At 47.7% G+C, this 24,066-nt stretch overlaps 1 protein-coding gene across 5 annotated transcripts in view; it reads left to right on the top strand.

The window, feature by feature from the left end:
• The window catches only part of PLEKHA2 (pleckstrin homology domain containing A2), a 73,186-nt gene that overhangs the window by 11,329 nt on the left and 37,791 nt on the right, over positions 1 to 24,066 (top strand). For 2 of the 5 annotated variants that reach the window (XM_016959368.4, XM_016959369.4), the window contains 2 exons: positions 5,453 to 5,616; positions 23,930 to 23,986. In XM_016959368.4, the coding sequence (XP_016814857.1) occupies positions 5,476 to 5,616; positions 23,930 to 23,986 (198 nt within the window). In that variant the 5' untranslated portion in view covers positions 5,453 to 5,475. Of the gene's footprint in view, positions 1 to 5,087; positions 5,253 to 5,432; positions 5,617 to 23,929; positions 23,987 to 24,066 lie in introns of those variants that run through there. The other 3 variants (XM_063817044.1, XM_063817043.1, XM_016959373.4) reach the window with 3 other exon arrangements.

Here is a 24,066-nt window from a genome sequence, read left to right on the forward strand (position 1 = left end):
AGTACCAATTACTACTGGCACTCCCCTTTCTCCCCTCACTGGCTCATTGCTAGAATAGTAGAAGCTAGGGATGAGCTGGCAAAGTTAACTTCCACACAGGCCTCTGTGAAGAAGAGGAAGAGCCAGAGAAGATTTGGAAGATTATGGTGACATGGCAGAGGAGGCGAGGACAGGGGATCTGGGGGCCTGGGGCAGCTCTGTGGACCCAATCTTAGCAACTGTTGAGACAAGGGATGTACAAATGGGATCAGAATGAACCATCAGAGGATTAGGGCTCAGGACCTGAGGTTCATGTTGTGTGCAGCATCTGAACGTGCCGCTGCTGCGTGGGTCAGCTAGTTAGAGCCACATTTCTGTGTGATGCTCTGTTCTCCTGCAGCCAGTCCTTCCCCCCACCTCCCACATTCCTGATGAGCTCTGTGACTCAGCTGCTTCTCGGGACGTCTGAGCAGCTGTTTTTTTCTCGGGATAGAACCACAGTCAGGAGATGTAACCTGAATGCTTATCTTTCCCTTGGGTCCGTGAGGGCCCTCTCCCACCGTGAGGCCCCTGAAACAAAATTGGACTTTTAGAGGATTGTAGAAAGAGTGCCTTCTTTAGCCCCTGACTTCAGAAAAAGACAGGCATGACCAGGCATGGTGGCTCATGCCTGTAATCCCAGCACTTTGGGAGGCCGAGGCTGGTGGATCACCTGAGGTCAGGATTTCAAGACCAGCCTGGCCAACATGGCGAAAGCCCGTCTCTACTAAAAATACAAAAATTAGCTGGGTGTGGTGATGTGCACCTATAATCCCAGCTATTTGGGAGGCTGAGGCAGGACAATCGCTTGAACCTGGGAGGCGGAGGTTGCAGTGAGCCAAGATTGCCCTGCTGCACTCCAGCCTGGGCGACATAGCGAGACTCCATCTCAAAAAGGAAAAAAAAAAAAAAAAAGAAAAGAAAAAGGAAAGATGAATCCTGCAGGCTAAAAAGGGGAAATTTGAAAGCCAATGTTCAGCTGGACACCTTGCTTAGCGATTGGGCCCAGGACAGTTAGCTTTGCTCTTCCACAGAAGCTTGTGTGTTTTCTCTGGGAGGTGCCTCAAGAGTAGCGATAGTCCTTGCAGCCCCTGCAAATCTGTCTGTGACTGGTTGGGCATCAAGGGGATTTGCCTGGTTTTCTTGAGGGGCTGGCGATCACCAGCATCCTGACCAGGCAGCTCTGCACCCTTCCCGGAATGCTGACCCAGCCCTTCTGGTGGGACTCTTGTTCCTCTGTCATCCAGGGAGCTGAGGCTTCTTTCCAGGATATGCTCCCCCGCCCCCAGCCAGCGCCAGACCACTCCCCTTGCTGCCTTTGACCCAATGTCTGCTGGGAGACTTCACGTTCCTTCTGTGGCGTCTGTTCCTCATTACTAGCTTGTGCCCATCTCTCTCCTGTTTCTGAACTCAAACTTGCTCCGTTGTGAAACTGGAGCTGGGGCGGAAGCTTTGTTGGAGGAGGCCCTGGGTCTGTCCACAGGTGCCATAATGGAAGGGTTGCTGCTTTGGGCAGGGGTGTGCCTCCCCTGGCCCCTGCTGTGCTGCAACACATCCTTTTCTGCTGTGTTTCTGAAACCTCCTCTGTCCATGGTTGATCCTTCTCACCACCTCTTTTACTGCAGCTCCTCTGACTTCTTCCTTAGCTGTGCTGTTTCACCTCTGTCCTGTTTCTCGCCTGCTTTGCTCTTTGTCCCCTATCCTTTTGCACTGAGTAGCTGTGGGATTCCCCGACGCATCTCCCTGATGTTTGTGTCTCCAGTCCCCCTGACCTCACCTGGATCAAGGGATTCACCAGTCACTGGTATCCATATGTGTGTTTTGGGGGCATTTGTTCCTAGGGGCCGCCTCTCAGCACTGGCCCTTGTGGGGATGGGAGAGAACATGCCACACCACCAATCGCCACCCTTACTATTAGCCTGATCTGAATCTGCCTGATGTCAGCCTGTGCTGTGGGAGGGTGTCTCCCTCTGGGCCTGCAGTACCGGGGCTGTTGGGTCTCTGTAGCTCACCTGCTGACCCAGCGTCCCGTTGTGGGGGATGGCCTGAGCCAGCCATCTCACAACTCAGCCTCTGTGGACAGAGGGCCTCCATGGGCTTGGGCCACCAGGAACTTCACTCTGTTGGAGCCTGTCAGGGCTCAGCAGTGGGTGGGGTCTGACCTTGAAAGTCTGAATGTCATGTGGTGCTTTGGGATCCCTTGTGGGACCCTTGTCCCACGTCAGCACTGGGTGTGCATTTGAATTGGGTGTCTCTGCTCATTGAAAGGGGCCAATCTTCGTTGGGGAGCAGGATAGAGCTCTCGCCCTTCCCTTTGGCTCTCAGAGAGGCCTAAGAAAATTGCAACAAGAGCAGAGGTTGGCTGGTTTGAAGGTGTGGCTCATCCCACATTACCAGAGAGACAGTTCCAGAGTCGGGGATAGTGCTCACAGGCTGGGACTTTCTTCTTCTTTCTTCCTTCTTCTCCTTTTTCTTCTTTCTTCCTTTATTCCTCTTCTTCTGACAGGGTCTCACTCTGTCGTCCAGGCTAGAGTGGAGTGGTGCTCTCATGGTTCCCTGCAGCCTCAAATTCCTGAGCTCAAGCGATTCTCCTACCTCAGCCTCCTGAGTAGCTGGGACTACAGGCACGCCACCATGCCTGGCTAATTTTTAAATTTTTTTGTGGAGACAAGGTCTCACTGTGTTGCCCAGGTTGGTCTCAAACTCCTGGCCTCAAGCGATCCTCCCACCTCAGCCTCCCAAAGTGCTGGGATTACAGTTGTGAGCCACTGCACCCAGCCTGGGACTTTGTTCTGATTCCTCATTCTTTCCATTATAAAGGGTAACCGTATTAGGCTGCTCAGGCCATCATAAACAAGGACCACAGTTTGGATCGCTTAAACAACAGAAGTTCATTTTCTCACCGATCTGGAGGCTGAAAGTCCAAGGGCAAGGTGTTAACAGGGTTGGTTTCTTCTGAGGGCCATGAGAGAAAGATCTGTCCAGGGCCTGCGCCTTGGCTTGTGGATGGCCGTCACCTCCCTGTGTCTTCACAGGGTCTTTCCTCCTCTTATAGAGACATCAGTCGTAGTGGATTAGGGCCCATGCTAATGACATCATGCTAACTCCGTCACCTCTTTAAAGACCCTGTCTCCAAATATAGCCACATTTTGAGGGCCTTAGGGTTAGTGCTTCAACATATGAATTTTGAGAGGACATAATTCACCCCATAACAGTGACAGTGGAGTGATGTAAGATGCTGGGCCAAGGCTGTGACCCTACCTCAAGGCTCCAGAAACCCCTTGCATTTTAATCTTTTGGTATCTTCATGGAGCTGGAGAGGCTGTCCTTTGTGACTTAATTCCTGGCAGAATTTTAGAAAAATTTTTTATGTTTAATTTTTGTGGGTACATAGTAGGTGTATATATTTATGGGGTACATGAGGCTTGCAGCACGTAACAGTCACTTCATGGAAGATGGGGTATTCATCCCCTCAAGCATTTATCCTTTGCATTACAGACTGTTCAGTTATATTATTTTATTTTATTTTGACAGAGTTTCACTCTTGTTGCCCAGGCTGGAGTGCAATGGTGTGATCTTGTCTCACTGCAACCTCCAGCTCCTGAGTTCAAGCGATTCTCCTACCTCAGCCTCCTGTGTAGCTGGGATTACAGGCATGCGCCACCACGACTGGCTAATTTTTTGTATTTTTAGTAGAGACGGGGTTTCACCATGTTGGCCAGGCTGGTCTCGAATTCCTGACCTCAGGTAATCCACCTGCCTCAGCCTCCCAAAGTGCTGGGATTACTGGCATGAGCCACCATGCCTGGCCTCTTTTAGTTATTTTAAAATGTGCAATTAAATTATTATTGACTATAGTTACCCTGTTGTACTATCAAATAGTAGGTCTTATTCACTCTTTCTAACTATTTTTTGTACCTATTAACCATCCCCACCTCCCCCCAGCCCCCCACTACCCTTCCCAGCCTCTGGTAACCACCCTTCTACTCTCTATCTCCATGAGTTCAATTGATTTGATTTTTAGATCCCATAAATGAGTGAGGACATGTGATGTCTGTCTTTCTGTGGCTCTCTTATTTCACACTTAACATAATGATCCCCATCCATGTTGTTGCAAATGACAGGATCTTATTCTTTTTTATGGCTGAATAGTACTCCATTGTGTATATATGCCACATTTTCTTTATTCGTTCATCTGTTGATGGCCACTTAAGTTGCTTCCAAATCTTGGCTATTGAGAACAGAGCTGCAACAAACATAGGAGTGCAGATATACCTCTTCAATAGACTGATTTCCTTTCTTTGGGTATATACCCAGCAGTGGGATTGCTGGATCATATGGTAGATCTATTTTTAGTTTTTTGAGGAACCTCCAAACTGTTCTCCATAGTGGTTGTACTAATTTATATTCCCACCAATACCGTACAAGGGTTCCCTTTTCTCCACTTCCTCACCAGCATTTGTTGTTGCCTGTCTTTTGGATAAAAGCCATTTTCACTGGGGTGAGATGATATCTCATTGTAGTTTTGATTTGCATTTCTCTGGTGATCAGTGATGTCGAGCACCTTTTCATGTGCCTGTTTGCCACTCGTATGTGTTTTCCTTGAGAAATGTCTGTTCAAATCTTTTGTCCATTTTAAATTTGGATTATGAGATTTTTTTTCCTATAAAGTTGTTTGAGCTCTTTATATATTCTGGTTATTAGTCCCTTGTCAGATGGGTAATTTGCCGATTTTTCTCCCATTCTGTGGGTTTTCTCTTCACTTTGTTGATTGTTTCCTTTGCTGTGCAGAAGCTTTTTAACTTGATGTGATCCCGCCTGTCCATGTTTGCTTTGGTTGCCTGTGCTTGTGGGGTATTGTTCAAGAGCCTGGCAGAATTTTATTCAGATGTTTGAATTGGAGCTTACATCCTTTCTGAGATCATTTCTTCCATGTATAAAATTGAGTTGCGAGCCACTTCACAAGGTTTTGTGCAGAGCAACGATAATAGCTACTGTTCAGGAAGTGCTTACTGTGTGCCTACCACTTAATTCTCAGCCCAAGCCTTATTATTAACCCCGTTTTACAGATGCAGAAGCTGAGGCACACGAAGGTTAAATAATTGGTGGTCATACAATTAACAAGTATCCAGAACTGGAATTTGAATGCAGGCCCCTGATCTAAAGTCTGGGCTTATCTCCTCTATGGATGTAAAGTGCCCAATGCTATCCTGGGCACATAGAGCCTTGGAAAAGTGAGTTGAATACGTGTGAATGGATTTTTAGGGGTGCTTAACATTGGGAGAGGTTTCCAGGGTCTGGGATGGAACATTTGGTGCCCCCACGGAAGGAAGCTGGTGAGAGTCTCAGCCCAGCTTCTGGAAAAGATTCCTGCAGGTCCTGAGGCAGAGCTGCTTCATCTTCCTTCTCATCAGCACCTCCCTCCTGCGCGCAGGGTGATGTGAGCAGAGCCCAGGAATGCCTTATGTGGATCGGCAGAACCGAATCTGTGGGTTTCTGGACATCGAGGAGCATGAGAACAGCGGCAAGTTTCTGCGGAGGTACTTCATTCTGGACACCCAGGCTAACTGCCTCCTCTGGTATATGGACAACCCCCAGGTGAGAGGGTCAGTGGGAAGGGGTGGGGCGACTGGGTGCCCATCACTGCTCCAGAGGAATGCACACAGGGTTAGCCTCCAGGCCTAGGCTCGTGAGCAACACAACCTGCTGATCAGCAGGGAGGGGACAACCCTACAACACACACGGACACACACACAAATGCACATTCACGTGCACACACACCACACACACCCCATACACACCACACACACGCACACACATGCACCTTATACACACACACCACACACACACTGTACAGACACGACACATACACACATGCACACACCATATACACACCACACAGACACACACACATAACCCCCATACACATACCACAGACACATACGCACACGACACACACCATACACACACACAACCCATACACCATACACACATGCACACATGACACACACCATACACACACACAACCCATACACCAGACACACACCATACACACATGCACACACACCCCATATACACACACCACACACACACCAGACACACATCATACATACACATATACACATGCACACACACCCCATGCACACATACCACACACACATACACAACCCATAAACACACACCACATACCATACACACATACACACACATGCACACACACTTGCACACACACCCCATACACACACCACACACATACACACAACCCATAAACACACACCAGACACACATTATACACACACATGCACACACATCCCATACACACACACCACACACACACATACACAAGCCATACACACACACCACACACAGAGACACACATACACCATACACACACCCCCATACACACACACCCCCACGCACACCACACACACCACACACGCATGCACCATACACATGCAGACACACACATGTGCACACGCACACACCATACACACACGCACACACACATATACACACAGACTACACACATACTATACACACCCATCCACACACACACAGAAAACCATCTCAGATCTTAGTTTGGAGAGAATGATGCTGTCCTGACCCTGGCATCTGGTGTCTGCTCTCACACGCAGAGACCAGCCAGGATCTGCCAGTGAGATCCAAGTCCTGGATCCAGGCTCCAAGGCATGGCTTGCTTCCTGTCACTTCTCTCCAGGCCTGTGGCCTGTGGCTGCTCCTGCTCTTCCAGTCTGGGGGCCCCTCCCCAGCAGAGAATGTGACCTGGTTCCCTGAGCCGGACACATGTTGGACTTCTTTGGTCTCCTGACTCAGGAAGTCCTAGAATCCTGGATTGGAGGTGCCCTTGGAGGTCACCCAGTTTTGTTTCCTCATGGTCCAGATGAGAAGAGAGCCTCAGACACTGCACTGGATCTTGGCAAGGACATGGTCAGAATTAGATGACTTGCTGAGCATCTTGTGGAGGTCAGGCACAAAGATGGGGGCCACCTACCTTTGACTGCTATGTCTAGGAGTCCCTGGAGTCATCACTGCTCTGGGAACAAGTTGCTTCACCCTGATTTGGGATCTCAAGGCTTTTCTTATTCTGGCCCTGAGTGCTGTTAGCTCTTTCCTTCCCCTACCCTTGAGTGATTTGGTGGAATGAGCCTGCAAACACTGACATGGCCTCTGAACAGCAAGGTCACAGGTCATGGCTGTGTTGGGATGAAGAAGGGTGTGGGATCTGGGATTTGGCTCTAGTTCCGAGGCTTGGGAAGAGGAAATTCTGAATGTCCCAGGGATGGAGTTATGCTTTAAGATGCAATGTGGAAAATGAGTTATGTGAATCTCTAGGTCACTGTCCAGGGACTAATCATCTAGTGATCTTGGGCATTTGTCTTCTAGATTTGATGGCCAAGAGAAAAACAGTATAGATGCGGAAAACATACTCAGAAAGTCAGCTGCTGCTAATTGCCTTCTCTAGCAAGGATTAACCCTAAGTAGAACTGAGCCCCATGTTTCACCCTGCAGCCCTGATAAACCTGTTGCTTACTTTCATTTGAAGTGCCTAGTATTCAGAATGAACCCTTCCTAGGCACACTGTGACACCCTCAACTCAGCCTGGAATGCTGCCATTTGTCATGTAATGGGCCTGGTTTGCCTTCAGGCCCTGCGATATCATTTTCCTTTCCTTTGCTCTTTTCTTTTCTCTCTTTTTTTTTGAGACAGGGTCTTGCTCTGTCACCCAGGCTGGAGTGCAGTGGCATGATCTCGGCTCACTGCAACCTCTGCCTCCTGGATTTAAGTGATTCTCCTGCCTCAGCCTCCTCAGTAGCTGGGATTACTGGCATGTACCACCATGCCCGGCTAATTTTTGTTATTTATTTATTGATTTAGTTTTGAGACGGGGTCTCGCTCTGTTGCCCAGGCTAGAGTGCAGTGGCGCGATCTCGGCTCACTGCAAGCTCTGCCTCCCGGGTTCACGCCATTCTCCTGCCTCAGCCTCCCGAGTAGTTGGGACTACAGGCACCCGCCACCACGCCCAGTTAATTTTTTGTATTTTTTTTTAGTAGAGACGGGGTTTCACTGTGTTAGCCAGGATGGTCTCGATCTCCTGACCTCGTGATCTGCCCACCTTGGCCTCCCAAAGTGCTGGGATTACAGGCATGAGCCACTTTGTTACTTTTAGTAGAGACAAGGTTTTACCATGTTGGCCAGGCTGGTCTTGAACTCCTGACCTCAAGTGATCTGCCTGCTTTGGCCTCCCAAAGTGCTGGGATTACAGGCATGAGCTGTTGCACCTGGCCTTTTTTTTTTTTTTTCAATTTGGGATCTTACTCCGTTGCCCAGGCTGGAGTGCAGTGATGCAATCATAGCTCAAACTCCTGGGCTCAAGTGATCCTCCCACCTCAGCCTCCCATGTAGCTGGGACTACAGGTGTGCGCCACCACACCGGGCTAATTATTTTTATTTTTTGTAGAGATGGAGGGTCTCACTTTGTTGACCAGGCTGGTCTCGAACTCCTGGTTTCTTTTTTTTTCTTCTTCTTTTGAGACAGAGTTTTGCTCTTGTCGCCCAGGCTGGAGTGCAGTGGTGTGATCTCGGCTCACTGCAACCTCTACCTCCCAGTTCAAGAGATTCTCCTGCCTCAGCCGCCCGAGTAGCTGGGATCACAGGCACCTGCCACCATGCCTGGCCAATATTTGTATTTTTTTTTTTTTGAGACGGAGTTTCACTCTTGTTGCCCACGCTGGAGTGCAATGGCGCGATCGCAGCTCACTGCAACCTCTGCCTCCCGGGTTCAAGCGATTCTCCTGTCTCAGCCTCCCGAGTAGCTGGGATTACAGGCGTCAGCCACCATGCCCAGCTAATTTTTGTATTTTTAGTAGAGACGGGGTTTCATCATATTGGTCAGGCTGGTCTTGAACTCCTGACGTCAGGTGATCCACCGGCCTCGGCCTCCCAAAGTGCTGGGATTACAGGCATGAGCCACTGCGACTGGCCTGAACTCTTGGTTTCAAGCGATGCTTCTGCTTTGGCTGGAGTTAAATGTTTGTTGCCAGTAGACTTGGCTTTGGGCACACCAGAGATGAGCCCTGGGTGACTTATGGGTCTTCACGTTCCCTCTCCATTCTCCTCCTTTGTGTACTTCCTCCCACTCACCTGCTGTGTTAGCGCAAGTCATTTGAATGGATTTTTGTCTTGATTTACCTGCTTCACGCCATGCTTCCCCACTAGGGCTGTGCTTTACCCAAACTGACTTGCTTGGGGAATCCTGTCTGGCTGTTGCCAGCTGCCTCCCTGGAGAGTTGGATCTTTCTTCACACCCTGGGTCACAGACTGAGAGTTGTGCTGTCAGTGGCAGATCACCCAGGACCACAGTGGCACCATCTTGGAACTTGAATATTGACGGTTGTCAGGATTCCCCTCACTCTGATTTGTCACTGGGGCCCAGAACCTGTGCTAAGCCTGGACCCTGTGCCTCGGGCTGCCTTCTAAGCTCTCTGGGGTCAGCCTCTGCAGCAGGTTCCCCTGGCCCAGGGCAGGCTCTTACTCTTTCCTGCCAGCTGAGCTCTCAGGGTGTTTTGTGGTAGAACCTTCTTCAAGTTTGAATTACCAGGTAAAACTAACTAGTGGCCCACTGCTGGGGATTCTTTATGTTTTCCCAGGAAGCAGTAGAGCTCACCTGGCTTGGCATATTCTTGAAAAAGGAGAGTCTTGCTGTGATACAGAAATAATTCAGGACATTTTACTTCTTCAGTGGTTGGGTTAGTTCTTTGTTGTGTGAACAGCCAAATGGCCACTCCAGATTTAAGTGTGGATGTTTCAGTTAAGTTCTAAAATGGTATTAGTGAGCATTTATTACTGTGTGCCAAGCACACTTCATTGGGTTTTTATTTCATTCTGACAACAAGTTTAATTGGTAGTTATTATTGCCCTCATTCTGAAGATGAGGTGGGTGAGGCTGACAGGGGAAGAATTTGCCCGTGGTTACATAATAAAAAAGTAGCACAGCTGGGACTCTAACCCCGACAGTCTAACTCTAGTGCCCCTGCCATTATTGCTGATAATGAGACAGGCGTCTAAGGGTGACTTGGAGGATGAAGAGCCTGCAAAGGTAGTTTCTGGTTAAGAAAGAGAAACCTGAGGACTCTCGGGGCTGGGAGGTCCTAGAAGGTAGGGCACTCGTGTGGCTTAGTTTTTTATCATAGTGTTTCCAGCATTTGATGAATATGTGTTCATTGAATGAATGAATGAATGAGCCAGCTAAAGAGGGCCAGGGAAGGAAGTGGTCAGAAGTCAGGTCACTGGGGAATGTGGAGTGCCCAACATTGCTTTCCTGGGACTGGGGACAGGGCCAAAATGGAATGGAAGCTCTGCAGAGAGGGGCATCCTGGGGATTTTGGTCCATTCCTATGAAAAGAGGCATTGAGAACTGTGTGTGGTCGTTGAACATCTTTATTTGATAGGGACAAGGAGATCCCTGCTATGTTTTCTTAATTATTTAATAGGCAGTAATAAGCAGAAGATTTTTGGACCCAGGTCTCCGATCTTTGTGTGTTGAAGCCACCTGGTAGGTGGTGTTCACTGAGCCTGAATCTGTTACTGCTGCTGCTACTGCTGTTATTACTAACTGCAGCTTATACTTACTAAGTGGTTGCCATGTACCAGCTATGGTGTGAAATGCTTTTACATGTGTTACCCCATGGAACCTCTCCATAATCCTGGGGCCTAGGGTCTGTTGTCACTCTTTGCTCATGGTTGTGCAGGTGGTAAATGCAGCGCTGGAGCCAGGTCCATCGACTCAAGTGTGCAACCTCCTCTTTGTCTGCCTCCCTCCTCCCACTGACCTCTGTGCTCAGCCCCTGCAAGGTCTTATAGATGATGTGGAAAATGAATTCGGTGAGGCCTTTGCCACCAGGAAGCTTCAGGATTAGCTGGGGAGAGGAAAACAACACACACAAAACTATGGTGCTAATAATCCTGGCAAATCATTATAACAGGGTAGCATATCATTAAGTGCCAGTGCCAATGCCTGGATGCCAATATTTGGGTTGAAGGAGAAGCGGTTGCCATTTTCCTTTGCTGCCACCCATAAGGGAAAGATGTAGGGCTTGGAGGTGGAGTCTCATATGGAAAGTTCTCAGGCTGCAGAGATAAGAGATCAAGGTTGCAATCTTGGCTCTGCCACTAAGTTGATTTACATCTTAGGCAAGTCACTTATCCTGTGGAGTATGGGCACTCTAGGTGATCCTTTCACCACCACACCTGGCTAATTTTTGTAGTTTTAGTAGAGATGGGGTTTCACTATGTTGGTCAGCCTGGTCTTGAACTCCTGACCTCAAATGATCCCACTGCCTTGGCCTCCCAAAGTGCTGGGATTACAGGCATGAGCTACCGCACCCAGCCTGTAGGTGATCCTTACGTGCCTTTTATCCTTTCATTTCCTGAGAATAGAAGGAGATCCTGGAGTTCAACAGCATTGTTAACACATATTTACTAAATTTGTTCAGTGTGCCAGATGCTGATCTAAATACTGTGGCTACTTCAGTGAACAAGACAGTCTTTGCCTTCGTAGAGTTTACACTGTATTTGGGGAAACAGACAATTGGGGTGGGGAGAGCTGGGGGCCCCCCTTCATAGAGGAGGTGTCACTAGATCCAGATGTTGAAGGGTGTGTGAGGTTCATTTTTGCTATACGTTATTTGTATTTGCAGAGCATTTTGTGGGTTTTCCACTTACTTTTTTAAATTTTTATTTATTTATTTATTTAAGACAGAGTCTCACTCTGTTGCCGAGGATCCAGTGCAGTGGCGCGATCTCAGCTCACTGCAACCTCCGCCTCCCAGCTTAAAGAAATTCTCGTGCCTCAGCCTCCCAAGTAGCTGGGATTACAGGCCTGCACCACCATGCCCGGCTACTTTTTGTATTTTATTAGAGATGGGGGTGTCACCACGTTGGCTAGGCTGGTCTCGAACTCCTGACCTCAGGTGATCCACCCACCTCGGCATCCAAAGTGCTGGGTTACAGATGTGAGCCACTACGCCCGGCCCGGTTTTCACTTACAAGATGTCCTTTGATTGTTATACCTACTCTGCCCCAAGCAGAGATGAAGAGGAGGAGAAGGGCGTTCTGAGTTGGGGAAACAGCAGTCATTGTGGGGCAGAGGTGAGCTCGCCTGGTTGGAGGGGCATTTAGGGTCGTCAGGGTCCCCAGAAGAAGACCCTGAGACGAGGAGTCAGGCGCGGAGGCAAGATCTGTCAGGAAGTTCTTTATTGAGGAAATGTTCCCGCGGGGACTGTGAAGAGAGCTGGGGAAGGAAGACAGGGAAGGGAGGAGGCCAGACAAGGGTGTGAGCTCAGGTGGAGGTCTGAGCAAGGGATGGTTTCACTGTGGGCCTGCAGGAGCACTGGGGTGAGTCATGCCTCAGCCTTGTCTCAGGGAGCTGGGCTTTCGTGTGCCTGCACCGGGCAGTCACTGGCTCCAGCTCTGCACATGTGGGCAGAATGGCTTCCAGCAGCCCAGAGGCAGTTCTCTGAAGCAGAGCTGTGGATGCAGGCCATGGAAGGCACAGCCAAATGGCAAAAAGAGATGGAGGGAATTTGGGAAGTCAGTGGCAACGTCTGCTAGATGGGCATACGGTGGGGGTGTGTTGGGGATCAGAACACAGCATGGGCCAGGCGCAGCCTTGAATGTCTGGCAGAATTTAGAATCAGTGTGGTTAAGTAATGAATCAAGGCTTCTCGTACAGGCAGTGGTGACTCTAAACTGATATAGAACAAAAACCCATTAGCTAAAAAGGACCTGTATAAATGGAAAGTCTCAGTATTATTGATTATGGACACTGATTTAGCTAATGCATTTAAAAATCAATATACTGACAATATCAAGCAAACTTTTTTAAAATTATAGTAAGGATGTTCAGCATGAGATCTACCCTTTTAACACATTTTTAAATGCATGATACCATATTGTTGACTGTAGGCACGATGTAATACAGCCAGTCTCCCTACTCTAGAACTTCTTCATCTTGCATGCAATCAAATAATTCTTGAACAGAAACAAATGCTGGCTTGATTTTCCTTAAAATGTTACTACAATATTATGGCACTAGCGCTTGTATTTTGATTTCACATTGGTTCCCGTCATGATAGAGGAGATGAAATTCCTTAGGGCCGCCCTACTCTAGTACAGCAATCTGCAGACTAACTATGTTTTAGTTGCAGAGAATTGCTTACATCCCCCCCTTTCTAAAGTCCACTTGGCTAAGTAATTGCAAGACCAAATTATATGGCCCTGAACAAAGAGTAAACAGAAGCGTGAAACACAATATTGCACTAGATTGCTGGTCTTGTCAAATTTACTCTGTCAAATGTGTTTTTTCCTCTTTTTGCAAAAAATACGTAGTTGCTTTTACTTTCCAAAGGCCATGATATGACTCATGGATCATCAAATAACCAAAAAGATTGCATGGCTCTTAGTACTCCTGGGGTGCCAATGAAAGCCCTTTGCTTTTATTTAATTTTTTAAAATAAACTAAAAGCAGTTCTTTCCATTGATGGGGTGAAGAGCGTTAGCAGTGTTGGTAACAAGATGGATATTTGGTGCATTTTAGTAGAAAGCATACAAAGTTATGGGAGGAGGTTATAATAACACATAATGTATAATGGACAATACTGTTGTCTTAAAGGCTACATGAAAATTGATGTTTTTTTTAAAAAAACGTGAAATTTTCCTAAGCAAATTTTGGCTGAAAGCCAGGAATAATTTTTGCATTGTATGCTTCAACCTGTCAGAATGCCAAGAACCAGGAAATAACGTTCTTTAAAAATTGGGCAATAGATGCACGTGGTGCAAAATTTGGAATGTAGGAATGCAGAGTTAGTGACAAATTTCTCCCTCCCACTTCTGTCCTCTCAGCAGGGGCAGCCAGTCTTGACAGTTTCTTGTGTCTGTCTGGAGATAATCTCTGCCTGTGAGACTATCTCTTAAGATCATGGTAACTTTCAGATCTTCAGCAAATTGTTTGGGCAAAGTGTCTTCAATTCATGGATTTTGTGTAATTGATATCTTAACTATCCATGTAGACTTGTGATTTCCAGGAGTCAGTGGAATATTTGATGTGCTTTTGTCTGTAGTGTGTTAGAGTAAGAACGCAGAATCCTTTGGTAAAAAAAAAAATCCCAAAAGAAGATTATAAGTGACAAATCTGTACTTTTACCAAATGCAAATTTTGCTAAGGGTAAAAATATTATTAAAAAGTACTTTTTTTTTTTTTTTTTTTTTTTTTAGAGACAGGGTTCTTACTCCGTCTCTGAGACTGAAGTGTAGTGTGCAGTCAGAGCTCACTGCTGGATTTGACTGGGCCTGGTCAAAACATGCTTAGAATTAAAATTATATGTGGGCTTTTTGAGAGCTTAATGTAGAATTAAAAAGTGCAATTTTGCTTTATGTGTTTTCTGTAGCCATCATATTTTTTAAACAAGTTGTATCTTTATAACAGGATGTACGTTGTCCAAATTAAAAAAAATTAAAAACTAAGCCGGGTGCGGTGGCTCACGCCTGTAATCCCAGTACTCTGGGAGGCCAAGGCAGGCGATCACCTGAGGTCAGGAGTTCAAGACCAGCCTGGCCAACGTGGCGAAACCCTGTCTCTACTAAAAGTACAATAATTAGCAGGGCATGGTGGCAAGCTACTCAGGAGGCTGAGGCAGGAGAATCGCTTGAACCCGGGAGGCAGAGGTTGCAGTGAGCTGAGATCACGCCATTGCACTCTAGCCTGGGTAACAAGAGCGAGACTCCATCTCAAAAAAAACCAACCAACCAAACAAACAAACAAAAAACTAAGTAGCACTTTGAAAGAATTGTGTTAAGAGTTAGCACTACTCAGTATTAAAGTCCAAGCAGCTAAACAGATAGAAGCTATGAAACTTAGCAGAGGTTAAATAACTATTGCAAAACCATAGTGATGACTATTCTAAGTTTTCTCAAAACTTCTCTTTGGTATGTTGTTGTTAGATTTTGCTTTACATTTTAACCTTCAACATTTGTTCAATATATTTATTATATACATCTCTTTCTATATTTATAGATCTAGTTATATACCAAAGAATGGTATGACCAGACATGGTGGCTCATGTCTGTAATCCCAGGCCTGTGGGAGGATCACTTGAGGCCAGGAATTTGAGACCAGCCTGGGCAACATAGGAAGACCCCATCTCTACAAAAAAATAAAATAAAATAAAGAAATTAGGCAATCGTGGTGGTATATGTCTGTAGTCCCAGGTACTTGGGAGGCTGAGGTGGGAGAATCACTTGAGCTCAGGAGTTAGAGGCTGCAGTGAGCTGTGATCAGGACACTGTACTCCAGCCTGAGTTACAGAGCAAGACCCTGCTCAAAAAAAGTCATTTTATTAATTTATTATCTAAATTGTGTCTCGAAGGCAAAGGAGGTTATTGCATGTTTGGGAGAGGGGTTCATATTAGATTTTGCTTCAGAGACCAGTTTTATTAGTTATATCAGTTGAGCACAGGACAACATGATGAATATATTCATTAAGGAAACATCCATTTTTTGAGCTCCTGTCCTCATCCACAGTATATGGTAATGATATCAATGATCTCCACCTGTGACATTGTTGCTGTGAAGAGTAAATAATGTATGTGAGAATGCTTTGATGAGCTCTAAAGTGCTACAGATGTTATCTGTTAAGAAAGTTTGTTCTGGCCAGGACATCGGGATGGATGGGGAGGTGGGGAGAGCTGGAGCTGGAGATGACGGCTGGGGATTTGTCACAGAGCTTCCTGATATGCCTGAGGTGGTGGGAATGGAGAGTGGGGGGGCAGGCTTAGAGGCCACATGAGGGAAGAATGTTTGAAAGTTTAGTACCTGGTTGACTGGGGAGAGGAGGTGGGATTACTGACAGAGGCTGGGGAGGGGAGAGGGAAACCGATTAGAAGGTGGAGGGGAAATGACATTGAGTTTGAGGCTGGATTGAAGAAAGGGCTGATGGAGTTGGCTTATTGAGTTTACAGCTTTAGAAACATTTAGGTGGCCAGCAGTCAGAGTTGGGACCCAAATGCCTCCGGGAGATTATCTGAAGCCTAGGCCTCTGACCTGGTCTTTTTTTTTTTTTTTTTTCTTTTTGAGATGGAGTCTCACTCACTCTTTCACCCAGGCTGGAGTGCAGTGGTGTGATCTTGGCTCACTGCAACCTCCGTCTCCCGGGTTCAAGCGATTCTCCTACCGCAGCCTCCCGGATACCTGGGATTAAAGGTGTGCGCCACCACACCCAGCTAATGTTTGTATTTTTAGTAGAGACAGGGTTTCACCATGTTGGCCAGGTTGGTCTTGAACTCCTGACCTCAAGTGATCCACCCGCCTTGGCCTCCCAAAGTGTTGAGATTACAGGCATGAATCACCACGCCCGGCCTGACCTGGTCTTTAAGTCTCTGTCACCAGAGTTGGAAGACGGAAATAAAGGGAATGGGGGTGTGGCTGAAAGACTTAACACACAATGAAACTTATCCTGTCTAAAGCTGATACTGGTGTCTGTCAACAATAAATCGACATCCAAGTAATAGAATAAAAACATTAAGCCCACACAGCAGAGGATGATATAGAATCGGCTTCTCCTGAAGGGAAAGATTAAATACACACTTTGAACTGGAGAATGGGGAGAGTAGCTATCAGCATGTAGTGTGTCCCCACGTTAGCATCAGCAAGTGGACCTACAGGGCAGAGGGGAGGAGAGGTGTTTGGCCCTAGAGCAGCAGGTAGAGCCACGGCCCAGGTCACCTGGTGCCTGGGATTCGCTTGGCTCCCCTGCTTTGGTTGCTCATGTCAGGGTGAGGGCTTTGGAATGTGGGGCAGCGGCAGCTATGCTCCTCCTTCCCAGTCCTGTCTCCGTTCTCCTACATTCAAATGTCTACTCTGAGCTATACCCCCTCTGCAGGCACATTCTTTTCTGTGAGTCTACATGGCCATGGCTTTTGGTGGCTGAGCTATGGTTTTAGCTCACAGACAGCAATGTCAGCTCATGCCCTAGCTCTGGGATTACCAGGGGCGTCCCCTCCCTCTGTCTCCTGCTAGCTGCTTTTTACTGTCTGCTGGACACCCCAGGGGCCTGTAAGAGAAGGTCAGATGGCACCAGCATCTCTCCTTCCTTCCCCCTTTCTGCTCTGAATCTCTGGTCTATTGGAGTTTGGCACCCAAGAGCCAGTTGGACAAGTTCCTGCCCTGCCCAGCTTGGGCAATGACACTGGGCCTCTTTTGGTGTAACCCTGCTGGTCCTGCTTTTGTATTTACCTTTCATTGATAATCAGCTCTTAGATAATGTCTCATGGGAGATGGCAGGGCCTAAAGGAAAGTGCATGGGATTTGGGAATCAGGAAGGGTTGGGCTTGAATACTGGCTCCGCTGCTTGCTGCCTGTGTGACCTTGGGCAGGTTCCTTCACCTGCCCCATCCTTAGTTTCTTCATCTGTGAAATGGGATTGTTAGGATTAGGCGACCACATGTGAAGGTGCCTAGCAGCATGTCTGGCACATCATAATTTCTAAATATGTGTTAGTTTCCTTCTTTCTTTCTCAGGCTGTTACTTTGCCAAAGCACCAGATTGATGTTAGGAGTTTGAGCTCTGTCTTCATTTGGCTCCCTAAGGAAGTCACTTCCCCCAGTTGAGCCTTAGAGGGCTCATGTGTAGTGAATGAAGAGGTATGCACAGGACCTTTGAGTGCTGACATGCTGTGAGTTTATGGATTGATAGTTGGGTCTTCTGGTCATTTCTGTGTTCTTTGTGACTCTCACTGGAAGAGGCGGAAGGGAGTAGAAGTCACATGGGTAAAAATTTCTCCTTCAACAAGAAATACTGCTGTTGCTAGAAAAAGGATTAACGTGGGAGGTGTGCCACATCCCTGTATGGGCACCTCAGCTGCTTCCTTGGTGACGGAGAAGAATAAGCCATATATTTTCCCCCCTGGGGAGCTGGCTCCTTCAAGGACCTTAGTGGCAGAAGAGCTCTTGAGCAAAAAGGAAGGTACTGGCATTGTCTGCATAAAACCACCTATCTTTATTTATTTATTTATTTGTTTTTGAGATGGAGTCTGGCTCTGTCGCCCGGGCTGGAGTGCAGTGGCGCAGTCTCGGCTCACTGCAACCTTCGCCTCCTGGGTTCAAGCAATTCTCGTGCCTCAGCCTCCCAAGTAGCTGGGATTACAGGTGCATGCCACTATGCCCGGCTAATTTTTTAATACTTTTAGTAGAGAAGGGGTTTCACCATGTTGGCCAGGCTGGTCTCGAATTCCTGACCTCAGGTGATCCCCCTGCCTCAGCCTCCCAAAGTGCTGGGATTACAGGCGTGAGCCACCACGCTCAGCCTAAAACCACCTATCTTTTAACAGGAACCTGCCCTGTGCCCTATGTGGTTCCACAAAATTTAGAAGTCCAACAAATGTACAGACCACTCCTGACTTGTAGACTTCGTCTCATGGGATCGCTGCCAGCGAGGCACGGCACCCCACGGCATGGCATGGCACAGCATGGCACGGCATGACACGGCATGACACGGGAATCTCCATTCCCTCTTCCTCTCTCTCTCCTACCTTTCCTCCTTCCTCTCTGTTGGCTGCTGGTGCAGCAGCCAGGGTGACTCTGTGGGCTGCTGGCTGGCGTAGCCTTTTCTCTCACCAGCTGCTGTGTCTCTAGGGCAGACTCAGCAGGACCAGCTGGTGCCTACAGCCATGACCTCCAACCTGGAAGCACATGGAATCCCTTGGGAGCTCTGGAAACAGGCAGGTGCCTGGGTATCCCAGACGAGTTCAAACCCTGAGAATGAAGCATACGTCTTAGTTTGTTTAGAAATCTCCCGAGGTGGCCAGGAGACATGGTGGCCCATGCCTGTAATTCCAGTACTTTGGGAGGCCAGGGCGGGCGGATCACCTGATGTCAGGAGTTTGAGATCAGCCTGGCCAATATGGTGAAACCCCATCTCTACTAAAAATACAGAAATTAGCCGGGTGTGGTGGTGCATGTCTGTAATCCCAGCTACTCAGGAGGCTGAGGCACGAGAATTGCTTGAACCCGGGAGGTGGAGGTTGCAGTGAGCCGAGATCATGCTGCTGCATATCCAGCCTGGGCAACGGAGTCATCTCAAAATAAATAAATACATAAATAAAAGATACCTCCCGAGGTGATTCACAGAAGCAGCCTTCCAGAACTTCATTCCCACCACCCACCGGCTCCACTTTGTATCTGCTCAGACACCTTCATCTCGACGCTTCCAGTCCCTCTCCCTATGGCCCATTCCTCAACTCTGCCCCTACATTTTCCACCTCCTTTTCATTGGGGTTCAGTCCTTTCCTGCCTCTTCTACCCGATCCTGATTCCTGTCCCACAGAGGCCTTGCCTAGGTCTTGGGAGCTGCAAACTGAAGTGACCCCCAAGTTGGAACCTGGGAGATGTCACGAGAAAACGTTGTTTGCCGGTGGTGGGCCGAGCTGCATTGGTCTTCCAGTACTTTATGAACTCAGTGGGCTTGTATGGACTGGTTGGGAACTTCACCATCATGCAAATATTGTTTTCATTTAAAAATTAAGGAGTCCCCTCTGTAAAGCAGTAAGATCCTACTCATGACCTTCGTGTGCTTCCGTCCAGTAGGAAGAGACCTAAACTCTCAGAAAAACATACTCCGAGAACAGAGTCCAAGGCTAGATTTTGTCCTGTTGACCAGCTGTTCTTAAACTTGGGCCTGTTCAGGGATCGCGTGGGAGCATTTTAAAAATGTCCATGTTCTGACCACATTCCATTTAATTCTCATTCAGTGTTCTGGTGGGGGGAAGCTTGAGCGCGGGCTTTTTTAAAAATCTCTTTTTTCTTTTTAATAAATAGAGTCAGGGCCTCGCCCTGTTACTTAGGCTGGAGTGCAGTGACACGATCATAGCTCACTGCAGCCTCGAACTCCTGGGCTCAAGTGATCTTCCCACCTCAGCTTCCCACATACCTGGGACTACAAATGTGCACCACCACACCCAGCTAATTTCTTTATTTTACTTTTTGTAGAGACAGAGTCTTGCTGTGTTGCCCAGGCTGCTCTCGAACCCCTGGCCTCAAGCGATCCTCCCACCTCAGCCTCCCCAGGTGTTGGGATTACAGGTGTGCGCCACTGCACCTGGCCATTCTTAGGGTTTTTAAAACAAGCTCTCCAGGAGATTCTGGTGTGCACCAAAGTTGGAGAAGGATTTGTGCGCCTAAATCCACAGAGAGGGGAGGTCAGGGCAGGCTGGAGTCGGTTCAGGCTTCAGGGAGGAGAGTCCTGAGTTTGTCCTTTTCCTGGAGGAGTCTGAGCTATGGCCAGGGAAGAGGGGGGACAGCTTGGGTGGGCTCCCCTCCCCAGCTCTGATCCCTTGCCGCTACCTAGGTGCTGTTTCTTGGCCTTCCTGCCCCGACACCTGGCTAACCAGGCCCTCAGCTCAGGCATCCCCACTCTGTCTTCCTTGATCAGAAAGCACCTTCCTAGGGCTGCCGATGTGTCACCCTGGCAGTCAGCTGTCACCGTTCATCTTCTAGGTCCAGTCACTGGAGTGGACCCTGAGCGTCACTTTGGATCAAGCCTCAGGGATCCTGGGGCTGTTTTCTCCCATGTCTCCCATTTCCCCTGGATGGGGAGGAAGGTGGGAGGGAGGAAGGCAGCATCAGATACGTGTCATATTTTCCTGGCTTCTCCTGGTGGAGAGGACGTACAGTTGAGCCCAGGAGCAGACCGTGGGTGGGGTGTGGGTGAAGGGGTGAGGACCCCTGCCCTTACCCCTGGGGTCCCTGGGCCTGGAGAGTGGCTGCGGCATCTTTCTCTCTGAACAGGGAGAGCTGCCAGGGAGGCCGGGACAGAGGGTGGAGCAGCCCTCGAGGGGCAGAGGGGATGAAGTAGTTGAAACCTGATCAGCTCATAGTTGTTTTTCCATGTGGGTTAGCGTCCGAATGGTTCCCCAAATCCCACTTCATCACTCATAATTCAGGCTAGAGCTCCGGAGGCCGCTGGGCTGTGGTTTGGGGTGAGGAGAGTGTGTTGTGCAACAGCGGCCCTGAGATTTGGCATTTGCATCTTGTAATTAGTGCTGTGGGAGGGGGATCGGGACTCCAATAGGAGGGGGTGGGCCCTCTCGTGTCTTTCCATGGAATTCTCCCCACCACCCTATGAAACAGGGTTTAGCATCTCTGTTTTATAGGTAAAGAGACTTGCCTGTGGTTACAGAGCTAATGTCACAGCTAGAATTCCAACAGCTCAAGCTTTTAAAATTACCCCATGCCACTTCCAGGGCACTGCATTGAAAGTCAGCTTTGGTTTAGGCTCTGCCACCAATTATGTGACCTTGGACAAATCCCCTCACTCACAAGCCCACTTTCCTAAACTGCAAAATGGGGTCAGGGGTGGTGGACCCTTAGTCCTCAGCAGAGTCCTGCAGTTCCTGTGTCCCTGGAGCCCGTTGGTCTCCCTCTGTAAGTCTGACCTTGGGCAGCACGGTGTCTTTGCCCAGAGCGGTTCTCATTCCCCTCTAAGGCAGTGTCTGTCACTCATGCCTTTTGGGATCTGGGGCTCCTATGTGGACTCTGATTTAAGGGCTATAAGGCCTGTCTCTTCCTACCCAATAGAGGTTTCCTAAAAAAAAAAAAAAAAAAAAAAAAAAAAAAAAAAAAAAAAAGAAAGAAAAAAAAGCAGTCGCTATGTGGTTGGAAAAAAATGTGTAAATAGAAGTGTAAATCAGATTATCCACAGTTCACATACGAATCTGGCTGTAAGAGGCAGCTCCTTAGCTTACTGCCTCGTTCGCAAAGGGAAGAACGTGAGTGCAGTCTTTTCTAGGTCCCCCACTCTAAGATTCTTGGGTTCTGAGAATACCTTTTTTAGTGGTATTATCCCCGTCCATTTTCTTGCTTGAATTTGCTTCAAGCGATGTATGTTAATTTAGATAGGTGGGGTTAGAAGGACTCTTCCCTAACACCCTGAGGAGACATTTACAGAAAAGAAAAAGAAGAAGAGGTAGAAGAAGAAGAAGAAGAAGAAGAAGAAGAAGAAGAAGAAGAAGAAGAAAAAATATATATATATAATGTTTTTATAGAGATGGCGTTTCACTATGTTGGCCAGGGTGGTCTCAGAGTCCTGGTCTCAAGCAGTCCCAGCCTCCCAAAGTGCTGAGATTACAGGTGTGAGCCACCACGCCTGGTCCAGCAGGACACTTCTTAAGGCTGTCTCCTGATAGATCATTTCACTGATAATTCTTAGGTAAATTTCCTAAATTCCTTTATCCGAGATTCATCTCCTTTTATTGCTTTGAGAGGACCCCAGGTAATGGGGGCTTCAGAGATTCTTTTTTTCTTTTTTGAGACGGAGTCTCTCTCTTCCAGAGATTTTTCTTGGAGGCTTTTGGCAACAATTTAAGAGGTCAGCAGGAGCTATGGACAGAGTCTCAGATTTATAGGGGAATGGTCTGCATTCGAAGCCCCAGGGCTGTGATTTCTAACCTTGACCGTGACTCTGGCATGGGACTGCCCTGGGTTTTCACTGCTTCATCCCTGCCAGTGGGGACATTAGAAAGCCAAAGATGGTGTGCCAGGGTAGAGCACAGTGCCAGACCTGGTGCCTGTGAGTCTCCTGCTGTCGTGATAGTGCATTCACTTCATGTTTTATACTGTACAGACATCTTTCCTTTGCTACTCATAACAGCCCTATGAGATGGGCTGAACAGATGTATATATATATTTTTATTTCTATATTGCGTGAGTTTGTATCCTATGTATTATAAAAAAAAATTGAACTGGCATAAAACAGGACAGAGTCAGTGAGATCTCAGGGCACTCACAAAAACTATAACAGCTCACACTTGCTGAGAGTCTTCTACATACCAGGGACAATTCCAAGTGCTCTTAAATGTATTTATTTATTTTTTATTTTTGGGGGATGGAGTCTCGCTCTGCCACCCAGGCTGGAGTGCAGTGGTGAGATCTTGGCTCACTGCAACCTTCACCTCCCAGGTTCAAGCGATTCTCCTGCCTCAGCTTCCCAAGTAGGTGGGACTACAAGTGCGAGCCACCAAGCCCGGCTCTATATTTTTAGTAGAGATGGGGTTTTGCCATGTTGTCCAGGCTGGTCTCGAACTCCTGACTTGAGGTGATCCTCCCGCCTCAGCCTTCCAAAGTGCTGGGATTACAGACGTGAGCCACTGTGCCTGGCCTTCTTAAATGTATTAACTCATTTTTACAGCTTTCTTATGAGGTAGATGCTATTATCCCTATTTTACAGAAGGAAAAACTAAGGATCGGTGGTTAAGGAACCTGTTCACAGTGGAGCTTACACTTTTTTTTTTTTTTTTTAAGAGATAGGGTCTTGCTGTGTTGTGCAGTGGCATGAACACAGCTTACTGCAGCCTCTATCTCTTGGGCTCCAGCAGTCCTCCCAACTCAGCCTTCCATGGAGGTGGGACTGCAAGTGTGAGCCTCCATACCCAGCTAATTTTTAAAATTTTTGTAGAGATGGGGTCTTGATATGTTATCCAGGCTGGTCGCAAACTCCTGGCCTCAAGTGATCTTCCCACCTTGGCTTTCCAAAGTACTGGGATTACAGGCATGAACCAGTATGCCCAGCCTGAGCACACACTTTTACCACTGTACTAGAATATTTCTTTATAATAGATAAGGCTTGGGGGTCATGTTAATGTCACAGGTTTCTATCAGGAATCCTGAATCATTATCCAGGAATTATCATCACTGTTTCACAGGTGAGGAATGCAAGTTAAAGAATGGTTGAGTAACTTGCTCAGTGTTGCCAGGAAAGTGGCATAAACAGAGCTAGAATCTTGGTCTTCTGTCTCTTGGTGCTGTTTCCACAGCCTTCTTAAAATGAAAACTATGTGTCTTTCAGAATCTGGCAATGGGGGCAGGAGCTGTTGGAGCTTTGCAACTGACCTACATCTCGAAGGTAATGTTGACCTGGAACTCTGGGAATTCATGCTCTGTAAGTCGATCTGGTTTCTAAGCAAGGGGAAGTGTCCAGTCCTT

The sequence above is a fragment of the Pan troglodytes genome, chromosome 7 (assembly GCF_028858775.2).
Source record: "Pan troglodytes isolate AG18354 chromosome 7, NHGRI_mPanTro3-v2.0_pri, whole genome shotgun sequence".
Lineage (NCBI taxonomy): Eukaryota > Metazoa > Chordata > Mammalia > Primates > Hominidae > Pan > Pan troglodytes.